Source organism: Oncorhynchus keta, chromosome 5 (assembly GCF_023373465.1).
Source record: "Oncorhynchus keta strain PuntledgeMale-10-30-2019 chromosome 5, Oket_V2, whole genome shotgun sequence".
Classification (NCBI taxonomy): Eukaryota; Metazoa; Chordata; class Actinopteri; order Salmoniformes; family Salmonidae; genus Oncorhynchus; species Oncorhynchus keta.
In genome coordinates, this window is record NC_068425.1 from 667,775 (window position 1) to 680,279 (window position 12,505).

Here is a 12,505-nt window from a genome sequence, read left to right on the forward strand (position 1 = left end):
GTGTGTGTGTGTGTGTGTGTGTGTGTGTGTGTGTGTGAGATAGTGCTGAGCGATTAATGTTGGTTATTTTTCTGCAGTTTCTCTAGAGATAAATCAGATCATATGCCCGAACTGTGCTTGGGAGTTGTAGTTTCCAACAGGCCAATGTTCTATTCTATATAGAACATGTTCTATATATATAGTTTACTGTAAAAAATGTGATAATTCGCTCAGCACAAGTGTGAGAGAGAGAGATGCAGAAATGTTTCTTGTGACAGATGTTTCTTGAATTAAAAAAAAATAGTTTAAATTCCTCCATTTCCTCTGAAGTAAATTCATTATATATCTCTTTCCTCTTAGGCTTGAGCTTTGTGACCTCTGACCCTGAGGCTCCTCCCACAGCAAGTCCTGGTCCCCACCCATTGGGCAAGCTGATCCATGCAGCCCTTCTGAGTAAGGAGTACCTGGGCCTTGCCCCAGTTGACACAGGTAGCATAGCTCACCAGTAGCAGTTTTAGATTATTATATCAGTACTGATATTCATTCATATGCTACTACTCATTAATAATAAAAATAACAATAATACTATATTTTTATTTGTAAAACCATTTTTCAAGTATACCTAAACCAACTGCTTAAATAGAATCACGATGGCATTAGTGGTGTAGGCTAGGTGGGGGCCACGATGCAGACCAATCAGCACACTCATGACAAAACTGTGCGTGTTTAAATCAGGGATGAGTAACTTTGATGGGGTGGGGGCCACAAAAGACTCACACATGCAGTCCTTTTGGGGCCCTAAGTGAAATTAAGATGTACAGTTCATTTCCTGCCATTCTACACATTTTGCCATAGGTTGTGGAGAAATGTTAGCATTTTTTAAATATGATATCTGACTAAGTGATTTGTTATCAACGTGGGCCCCCCCGGTTGGTATTTCAACCATTATTACTAGAAGTTTAGGTACCTGACCACAAAACTAACTTACAATCAAAAAAATGTTAGCTGACATGAGTGACCTTCAGTGACTGATATCACAAGAGAAAACTGCTGATGCAAAACCATATTTTGAAATTGCACCTTGTGTATTCCACAATTCTAACTCTCAACAGTAAGTTGAGACCTCGAGTGAGGCCACCCCTGCCAAAAAAGAAACGAAACATGTAAAGTGTTGGTCCCATGTTTCATGAGCAGAAATGAAAAATACCAGAAATGTTTCATACGCACGCAAAGATTCTTTCTCTCAAATTGTGTGTACAAATTTGTTGACATCCCTGTTGTTGAGCATTTCTCCTTTGCCAAGATAATCCATCCACGTGAAAGGTGTGACATGTCAAGAAGCTGATTATACAGCACAAGGTGCCACAGACCATGTGTACGTAAATTTGGACTTGAACCTGATCGAACATCTCTGGAGAGACCCGAAAATAGCTGCGCAGCAACGCTGTGCACCTTGTGCTGGCTGGGGACAATAAAAGGCCACACTAAAATGTGCAGTTTGCCACACAACACAATGTTACAGATTTCTGAAGTTCTGAGGGAGTGTGCAATTGGCATGCTGACTGGAAGAATGTCCAAAAGAGCTATTGGCAGAGAATATAAGGTTAATTTCTGTACCATAAGCCGCTCCCAACGTCACAACCGCAAACCACATGTATGGCGCCGTGTGGGCGAGTGGTTTGGTGATGTCAACATTGTGAACAGAGTGCCCCATGGTGGCGGTGGGGTTATGGTATGGGCAGGCATGAGCTATGGCCAACGAACACAATTGCATTTTATCGATTGGCAATTTGAATGCACAGAGATACTGTGACAAGATCCTGAGGCCTATTGTCGTGCCATTCATCCGCGCGCCACAACCTCATATTTCTGCATGATAATGCAAGGCCCCATGTCGCAAGGATCTGGACATAATTCCTGCAAGCTAAACATGTTCCAGATCTTCCATGGCCTGCATACTCACTAAACATGTCACCCATTGAGCATGTTTGGGATGCTCTGGATATATGTGTACGACAGTGTTCCAGTTCCTGCCAATATCCAGCAACTTCGCACAGTCATTGAAGATGAGTGGGACAACATTCTACAAGCCACAATCAACCTCCTGATCAACTCAATGCGAAGGAGACTGCATGAGGCAAATGGTGGTCACATTAGATACTAACTGGTTTTCTGATCTCCGCCCCTACCTTTTTTTAAAGGTATTTGTGACCAACAGATGCCTATCTGTAATCCCAGTCATGTGTTATACATAGATTGGGGCCTAAGGAATTTATTTCAATTGACTGATTTCTTTAAATGAACTGTAACTCAGTAAAAGCATTCAAATTGTTGCATGTTGCGTTTATATTTTGTTCAGTGTATGTACAGTGCATTCGGAAAGTATTCAGACCCCTTGCCATTTGCACATTTTGTTACGTTACAGCCTCTAAAATGTATTAAATTGTTTTTTTTCCTCCATTATCTACACACAATACCCCATAATGACAAAGCAAAAACAGATTTCTAGAAATGTTTTTAGAGTATTTAGACCCTTTACTCAGTAATTTGTTGAAGCACTTTTGGCAGCTGTTACAGCCTCGAGCTTTCTTGGGTATGACGCAGCAAGTTTGGCACAACTGTATTTGGAGTTTCTCCCATTCTTCTCTGCAGATCCTCTCAAACTCTGTCAGGTTGGATGGGGGAGCATTGCTGCACAGCTATTTTCCGGTCTCTCCAGAGTTGTTCGATTGGGTTCAAGTCCGGGCTCTGGCTGGGCCACTCAAGGACATTCAGAGACTTGTCCCGAAGCCACTCCTGCGTTGTCTTGGCTGTGTGCTTAGGGTTGTTCTGTTGGAAGGTGAACCTTCGACCCATTCTGAGGTCCTGAGCGCTGTGGAGCAGGTTTTCATCAAGGATCTCTCCGTATTTTGCTCCGTTCATCTTTCCCTCATTCCTGACTAGTCTCCCAGCCCCTGCCACTGAAAAACATCTCGACAGCATGATGCTGCCACCACCATGGTTCACCGTAGGGATGGTGCGAGATTTACTCCAGATGTGACGCTTGGCATTCAGGCCAAAGCGTTCAAACTTGGTTTCATCAGACCAGAGAATCTTGTTTCTCATGGTCTGAGATGATTTAGATGCCTTTTGGCAAACTCCAAGCGTGCTGTTATGTGCTTTTACTGAAGAGTGGCTTCCATCTGGCCACTGATTGGTGGAGTGCTGCAGAGATGGTTGTCCCATCTCCACAGAGGAACTCTAGAGCTCTGTCACCTGTTTTCGCTTTGCCATTATGGGGTATCATGTGCAAATTAATTTATAAAAATGGTATATATATAAGTTTTGCAAAATATACATCAATGTATTTTTATTTTTTCCACATTTATTTAACTAGACAAGTCAGTTAAGAACTAATTATTATTTACAATGACGGCCAATACTGTCAATGTAAGTATAAAGATTTGCCCATATCCCAACCTTCCTTCCTCCCTCCACACGGCACATCCAAAAAAGTGGAGCATCAGAAATAAATAAGTAAATAAATTATTAGTAAACCTTTGACAAACTTGCTTGGACTGGATAGCATTATATTGATGACTGTACCTATTATGTAATGACCACTGGAAATACCTACTGGGAAACCTTAAAGTATCTCATCAGAGGGGAGCCTCTGCAAGCAATTGAAGTATGATATAAATGTTTGCCATTTTCTAATAAATGTATCAGTGGAACACCTAAGAGAATACTTAATTTTCTCAAGCTTTAGGAAGAACATTACATCATTTAGCCATTGAGAAGTAGAGGGGGGCTGCTGAGCAGACTTCCACTGGAAAATAAATCTGTCGAGCTAATAAGGATGTAAAAGCAGCAACATCAGCATGTTTGGAGTCCAAGGAGAACAAGTATTCTGGAATACCAAAACAGCTATCAAGGGACATGGCTGCAGGTTAATTTCAAACACCATTTTAAAAATAGAATCCCAGTAATTTTGTAGTTTAGAGCATTAAATTAATATGTGACTAAGGTCACATGGTGAGACATCTATCACACATCATTTACATTTGGATATATTTCAGACAATCTGGATTGTACTTTATCAATCGCCTCATCCCAACACTCATGTAAATTCAACACCCATTTCCCGTTCCCAAGCAGATTTAGTTTTGTTGGTGGAATGTTTGTCCAATGACATGATACACAGATTGATCAGAGAAATGACTGCTTTCTCTCGAAGTAATATAGTCACTATGCCATCCCAGGGTTTGCAAGGGCGTGGAGCAGGGAAGCCAGACAATTGGGGGGAGACACAATGCCTAATTGGAAGGTAACAGAAAACGTGTGATGGATGCAAAGAGTATTTAGAGGGCACGTTGGGATAACTAGAAAAAAATCCATATATTCTACATATAAGTCTTTCCTTGTCCAGTAAGATAAAGCAAGTAAGTGATTCTTATCAATAGGACCCATAGTAGATGCAGAGGAGAATTTAAAATGCCTTCAAAACTGGTGTGGAAAGTGTGGTAAAAGTGTGTAAAGCACTACAGGATTGCCAGTATAGCGAGAGGGGGATGCTGGGAGAGGAGCAGAGTATAGCAGGAAGAGAAGCAGAAATACAAGAATGTGCCTCTAGGTGGCACCTGGAGTATGTAACCAGAATGGCAATTTCTGAAAGTTGTCTGCCCAGTAATAGTATAAAAAGTTGGGTAGTGCAAGTCCTCCACTAAACTTGCATCTCTGAAGTAAAGATCTACTGACTCTGGGTACCTTTCCTCCACAGAAAAACGTGGTATAGCAGCCTGATTTGATTGACTTTAAAAAGCACTTTGCTAAAAACAATAGGTTAAACTTTTTAAAAATGTATTTAACATTTTTTTATTTAACCTTTTATTTAACTAGGCAAGTCAGTTAAGGACAAATTCTTATTTACAATGACGGCCTAGATTGAAAATAGATCACGGAACTTGGGTAAACTGTTCATTTTTACAGCATTAATCCTTCCTATAAGTGATAGTGGTAAGGTGGGGATGTAATGAACGAGTTACATTCACTCCAAGATATTTGAAACCAGAGCAGCTTAAGCTGAAAATCCAAGTCTGACTGCTGGAGCTATAGCGCTGCTGAATTGATTGGGAATTTGGAATTTCTTAAATAACTCAGTTGGAAACCCATCAGGCCCTGGAGTTTTGCTGCTCTGCATTGACTTGATAGACTGAATAACTTATTCAAGGATGAGAGGAGAATCAAGATCATCTGCAGTTTCAGCCTCAACTGTGGGAGTCTCCAGTTCACCCAAAAATGTAGTCATATTGGCAGTATCTGATGGAAATGCAGACGTATACAGGGAGGAATAGAAAGACTTAAACGTGTCATTGATCCCCGTAGGGTTAGAAATCATGCTATGAGAGGAATCTTTCATTTTGGGATCAGACGGGTTGCAGCACTGCATTTTAATTGGTGTGCGAGCAGACGACTTGCCCTGTCGCCATGTTCATAGTAGCTAACACGTGAATGCAATATAGTAACCATTCTTTTTCTATAGTGGACAAATTCAGATTGTAAATTCAAGCGTTGCTTATATAGCCCTAGTGATGGCGTCAAGGCATATTGGTGGTCTAAGTCAAGGATGGCTTTAGAGAGTTCTTCAAGTTTAGCTTCCCGAGTTTTGTTTAAATTAGAAGAATAATGTCAACAGTGAAGAGGCGACTCCGGGATGCTTGCCTTCTAGGCAGAGTTGCAAAGAAAAAGCCATATCACAGACTGGCCAATAAAAATACAAGATTTAAGATTGGCAAAAGAACACAGACACTGGACAGAGGAACTCTGCCTAGAAGGCCAGCATCCCGGAGTCGCCCTCTTCACTGTTGACGTTGAGACTGGTGTTTTACGGGTACTATTTAATGAAGCTGCCAGGTGAGGACTTGTGAGACGTCTGTTTCTCAAACTAGACACAAATGTAGTTGTCTTGTTGCTCAGTTGTGCACCGGGGCCTCCCACTCCTCTTTCTATTCTGCTTAGCGCCTTCTGTGAAGGGAGTAGTACACAGCATTGTACGAGATCTTCAGTTTCTTGGCAATTTCTCGCATGGAATTGCCTTCATTTCTTAGAACAAGAATAGACTGAGTTTCAGAAGAAAGTTTTTGTTTCTGGCCATTTTGAGCCTGTAATCAAACCCACAAATGCTGATGCTCCAGATGCTCCAGGCCAGTTTTATTGCTTCTTTAATCAGTACAACAGTTTTCAGCTGTGCTAACATAATTGCAAAAGGGTTTTCTAATGATCAATTAGCCTTTTTAAAATGATAAACTTGGATTAGCTAACACAACGTGCCATTGGAACACAGGAGTGATGGTTGCTGATAATGGGCCTCTGTATGTCTATGTAGATATTCCATTAAAAATCAACCGTTTCCAGTTACAATATTAATTTACAACATTAACAATGTCTACACTGTATTTCTGGTCAATTTTATGTTATTTTAATGGACAAAAAAAATGCTTTTCTTTCAAAAACAAGGACATTTCTAAGTGACCCCAAACGGGGTAGTGTACATTGACCAATACTACAGGTGTGTGCCAAATGTTGCCAGTTATGATTAAATATCTACCATTACTGTCTAAAATAACATTAGTAGTAGAGAAATGTATTATTTTACTAACCAAAATTGCAACCCTTCCGACTTTGGAGTTAAAGTCTGAATGGAAAACCTGACTGAACCTGGAGTTTTGAGCCTTGAGTGATCTTTAATTCGTATATGGGTCTCATGTAAAAATATCACATCTGCTTTTAGCTTTTCAAATGGGAGAAGAGCCTAGACCTCGATAATTAATCGTTTTATTATTCCAAGATAAAAACTTTATAGGATTAGGCCTGCCTATTTCAATAGGACTATTATTAGCATTGTTAGCCATCCACAATATGAGTGAAACAAAAGGTGTGAAAACAGACCAAGCATTTGCAAAGATAAGAGAAAACTGATGAAAAAAGCACCCAAAAACTATTATAAAAAATACAAATAGGACCAAAAAAGCTCACTCACCCTCCCCTCCCACCCAAACCCAAAGTCTCCTTCCCCAGCGAATTGAGACAGCAGATTGAAGTTTGCGTAGCTTCGGTGCATATAAACAGAAAACCTCCCTATCCAAACGCAGAGAGGCTCCATAGTAGTGAGTCGTGAAATATATTTAAAAAGGCATTCACAAAATGGTAAAGTAGGTCAACAGATAACAAAAACCCCATAACAGTCAAACGGAACGGTGCTGAGTCAGGGAGTCTTCAATCAGTGCAACATGTACAATGTGTGTTAAGGATGGCAAAATAAGTGTCCCGCAGTATGTTACCCTGTTACAAAAAAGAAAAGGGGCTGAGTGTCTGTACATGTACGAATGATCAATTGGGTGTAATAAAGTGGTTTAAAAGTCCTCCAGTGAGTATCTAAATCAAAAATCAAAAAGAGGAAAGCTCTGCAAAAGCCTGGAATTTTAGCCATGCATTACTACGCTAGCCATCTAGCCAAATAAAAAGGACCTCCCAAACATGTTAGTCATTTTTATCATAGTTATATAGTGTTTCTGCAGAGTAAAAAAAGGAATGGCAACGTGGTGAAAAAGGCCCTGCCGTAAAAATCTAAACACACTTTCGACTTGGAGGGTAGGCTAGGCTATGCATGCTACCTGGCAAAAGAGTAGGTCATAGATTCAAGATACGGCTCAGAAGTGACTGTCGAACCAACTCTGGGCATCCTCGTGGGAGTCAAACTGTAGCTTCCCCCTGGCATGTTCAACTTGGAGACAAGCAGGGAAGCGAGAATTTCACATTCTTTTCATGAAGGTTGCGTTTCACATTGAGGAATTTAGCTCTTTTCTTGGTGACTCTCGTGCTGAGGCCAGGAAAGATGAACACCTTGTGTCCGCAGAAGTGTAGCTGGTCTCTGCCTTGCCTCTGAAGGATACGTTCCTTGTCACGGTAGTACTGAAAACGGACGATAAACACTATTGACTTGGAGTTGTCGTTTCCTCCCGCTGGGGATGGGCCAATGCTCGGTCCAGCTTCGGGGGTGAGGGAATGATGGCCGGACCTAGCACCTCCGCGAAGAAGTCTGACATGAACTTAACTGAGTAGTTTCTCTGGTATACCAACAACCCAAAGATAGCAACGGTGAGAATGGGATTCCAGGTTATCTATCTTGTCAATCAGCTTTTGGTTTTCGGAGCTCAGACAGGTGACCGTTTTAATCTGAAGTTATACAGATCTAGTTCAAAGCCGTCAAGTTGGCGCCCATGTTCATCCGCAGCGGCTCGGACACCATCCAGGACGGCGGAGAAGGGGGCCAGAGCCGCATCGATGGCAGTTTTGATCTGAGTGCCCCTCATGATCTCATGTTAAATACAGTTTAACTATGATGGCTACAGGTTCGTCTGCCTCACCTAAAGCCCATTTGGGTGGGAAGCTGCTATAGACCACCAAGTGCAAACAGTCAGTATCTGGATAACGTATGAGATATAAACAGAGGTATATTTTCTGGGTGATTTTAAATATTTTCCGGCTTTCATCAAGCTGCACACTCAATAAAAAGCTTCAAACTGTAACTAGTGCCTGCAACCTCATTCAGGTTATCAGTCAACCTGCCAGGGTTGTTACAAACAGCACAGGAATTAAATCATCAAATTAGTGATATGCTAACTTACAAGCCCTAAACAAACTATGCAGTTTTAAGAAAATACATGAAAAAAAGTAAGAGATAAGATTAGGGGTGGCAGGGTAGCCTAGTGATTAGAGCGTTGGACTAGTAACCGAAAGGTTGTAAGTTCAAATCCCCGAGCTGTCAAGGTACAAATCTGTCGTTCTGCGCCTGAACCCACTGTTCCTAGGCCTTCATTGAAAATAAGAATTTGTTCTTAACTGAGTTGCCTAGTTAAATAAAAGGTAAAAAAAATAAGAAAAATACAAAATAATTAAAGAGCAGCAGTAAATAACAATAGCGGGGATATAGACAGGGGGTACTGGTACAGAGTCAATGTGTCAATTTGCGGGGGCACCGGTGTCGAAGTAATTATGTGCATGTTGGTAGAGTTATTAAATTGGCTATGCATAGATAATATCAGAGTAGCAGCAACATAGTGGGGTGAGAGGGAGGGGGCAATGCAAATAGTCTGGGTAGCTATTTGATTAGCTGTTCAGGAGTCTTATGGCTTGGGGATAGATGCTGTTTTAGAAGCCTCTTGGACCTAGACTTGGTGCTCCGGTACTGCTTGCAGTGCGGTAACAGAGAGAACAGTCTATGGCTGGAGTCTTTGACAATTTTTAGGTACTTCCTCTGACACCGCCTGGTAAAGATGTCCTGGGCCGCACACACTACACTCTGTAGTGCCTTGCAGTCGGAGGTCGAACAATTGCCATACCAGGCAGTGATGCAACCCATCAGGATGCTCTCGATGGTGGTAAACCTTATGAGGATCTGAGGACCCATGCCAAATCGTTTCAGTCTCCTGATGGGGCATAGGTTTTGTCGTGCCCTCTTCACAACTTTCTTGGTGCAGTCATGAGTGAACAGAGAGTACACAAGGGGACAAAGCACGCACCTCAGAGGGGCCCCCGTGTTGAGGATCAGCGTGGCGGATGTGTTGTTACCTACCCTTACCACCTGGGGGCAGCCCGTCAGGAAGTCCAGGATCTGTTGGTGCGGTGTGCTTCCCTTTGTAGTCTGTAATAGTTTGCAAGCCCTGCCACATCCAACTAGCGTAGTATGATGTGTAGTATGATTCAATCTTAGCCCTGTATTGACGCTTTGCCTGTTTGATGGTTCGTCGCAGGGCATAGCGGGATTTCTTATATGTTTCCGGGTTAGAGCCCCACTCCTTGAAAGTGGCAGCTCTACCCTTTAGCTCAGTGTGAATGTTACCTGTAATCCATGGCTTCTGGTTGGGGTATGTATGCAAAGTCACTGTGGGGATGATGTCCTCGATGCACTTATTGATAAAGCCAGTGACTGATGTGGTGTACTCCTCAATGCCATCGGAATAATCCCGGAACATATTCCAGTCTGTGCTAGCAAAACAGTCCTGGAGTTTAGCATCTGCTTCATCTGACCATTTTTTTATAGACCGAGTCACTGGTGCTACCCGCTTACATTTTTTGCTTGTAAGTAGGAATCAGGAGAATAGAACTATGGTCAGATTTACCAAATGGAGGGCGAGGGAGAGCTTTGTACTCGTATCTGTGTGTGGAGTAAAGGTGGTGGTCTAGAATTTTTCCCTCTGGTTGCACATTTAACATGCTGATAGAAACGAGGTAAAACTGATTTAAGTTTCCCTGCATTAAAGTCCCCGGCCACTAAGAGCGCCGCCTCTGGATGAGCGTTTTCCTGTTTGCTTATGGCGGAATACAGCTCATTGAGTGCAGTTTTTGTGCCAGCCTCGGTCTGTGGTGGTATGTAGACAGCTAAGAAAAATACAGATAAACCCTCAAGGTAGATAGTGTGGTCTACAGCTTATCATGAGATACTCTACCTCAGGTGAGCAAATCTTGAGACTTCCTTAGATATCGTCCACCAGCTGTTTACATATATGCATAGGTCCTCGGCGCGTGTCTTACCAGAGGCTGCTGTTCTCTCCTGCTGATAGAGTGTATAACCCGCCAGCTGTATATTCTCAATGTTGCAGAAAGTTAATGCTGCAGAAATTGGCTTTAAAGAATTATCCAAATCCATTGGAGGTAGTGATCACAATATAGTAACCATATCTAGGAACCAGTTCCAAAAGCTGGGCCTAATACAGTGTATAAGAAGTTATACAGTAAGTTTTGTGAAAATGGCTGTGAGTGTTTTTGTGACTAGGCTCTGACCTAACATAATCATATGGTGTGCTTTTGCTGTAAAAGTATTTTTGAAATCGGACAAGATTGGTATATTAACAAGAAGTTAAACTTTAATTTGGTGTATTGCACTTGTGAATGTATGAAAGTTACATATTTGAGAAAAAAACATTTTTTAATTTCGAACTCTGCCTTTTCAGCGGAATGTTGTCGAGGGGTTCCACTGAGCTAGCCCTCCTGTTGTCGTTTGACCCCACATGGATTACGACAGTATCAGCTCCCGGCATCTGTGGTAGAACAGTCGGAAGCAGCCTTGTTATATCCTGTACTCGTGCTCCTGGGTAGCACAGGGTTTTTGCTTTGGGGACCGAGATGTTTCTCACCATAGAGCTAGCTGCCTATGATGACAGCTGGTGATGTTGAATGGGCCGGTCTCTCAGGCAGCCTCATGGTCTGGTGAGGATTTGAACCCGAGGTAGAAGCCACCGGAGAGAGAGAGACAGAGCCGAAGACGCAGGTACCTCCGGATCCGATCTTGATTGGGAAGCCACCACTGACGAAGGCGCCACAACCTCTGGATCCAGGGCGGCAAAGCTGTTTCTGGTCTTTGTCAGTTCTGGGCTCAACATCTCCACGGAGACCCCCGTTGCCAGAGGACATCTTCTTCGACTTACACGGCGAGTGACGTACCTCCATGACTGGTTGGTTGGGTCGAGATCAGCTCCGTTCTACAGGGAAGGGGGAGAACCCTGCCTAGCACCGGCCAGTCGGCTGTGGAGTGCCGATACGGTGATGAAACTTCCACCAGAGCGGCTTCCGGCTATTGGGGTGGAAGAAAAATAAAAAGTAGGTGGGTGTGGGTTCCCCAGTAGCTTATGTAGGTTTTCTTCTTGCTTACTAAGAGTAGTTACTTCGCTCCTGTAGTCCTCCGCAAGCAAGCAGTTGCTACATTGAAAGTCAACGCGGTCCACATTGTCCCTTAACAAAGTTGGAAACGTTCAATATCGGCCTCCATTTGAGACCGCCGAGCCAGCTATGCAGTCTCTCCCCCTATACGGAATCTGGCAGGATCCCAGGACAGATAGCAGCGCTCACAGCAATTTAGGCCAACAGAGCCACAGGATTCAAAATAAAATAAAAGTATATAAAACCACTGTTAGCTTTTAAACCCGAGGTCTTTAGTTCAGTTTCAGCGTTCGACAGCATTCAATAACAACAAACATACATCGCGCTCTGATGTTTGTTACCTGTCTAACAGAACACAGAGGGTGTTATTTAATGGAAGCCTATCCAGATAGAATCAGGAATTCCTCAGGGCAGCCCCTCACTTTTTTCAATCTACGAATGACATGCCACTGGATTTGAGTACCGCCAGTGAGTCTATGTATGCGGATGACTCAACACTATACACGTCAGCTATAACAGCGAGGGAAATCATTGCAACACCTAACAAAGAGCTGCAGTTAGTTTTAGGAAGGGTGGCAAGAAATAAGTTTGTCCTAAATATTTCAAAAACATATAAGTACTGTATTTGAGATAAATCATTCACTGAAACCTAAACCTTGAAATTGATTAAGTTGAGGTGACAAAACCCTGGATTGTAAACTGTCATAGTCAAAACATGTTGATACAACAATAGCTAAAATGGGGAAAAGTCTGTTCGTGATAAAGCCCTGCTCTGCCTTGTTAACAAAACTATCAACAAGGTAGGTCCTACAGGCCCTAGTTGTCACAC

At 42.5% G+C, this 12,505-nt stretch overlaps 1 protein-coding gene across 3 annotated transcripts in view; it reads left to right on the forward strand.

The window, feature by feature from the left end:
- sez6l2 (seizure related 6 homolog (mouse)-like 2) overlaps positions 1-12,505 on the forward strand; it is a 55,013-nt gene that overhangs the window by 2,454 nt on the left and 40,054 nt on the right. For 2 of the 3 annotated variants that reach the window (XM_052518327.1, XM_035770560.2), the window contains one exon: positions 340-468. In XM_052518327.1, coding sequence (XP_052374287.1) covers positions 340-468 — 129 coding nt within the window. The remainder of the gene's footprint in view (positions 1-339; positions 469-12,505) is intronic. The other variant, XM_052518328.1, reaches the window with a different exon arrangement.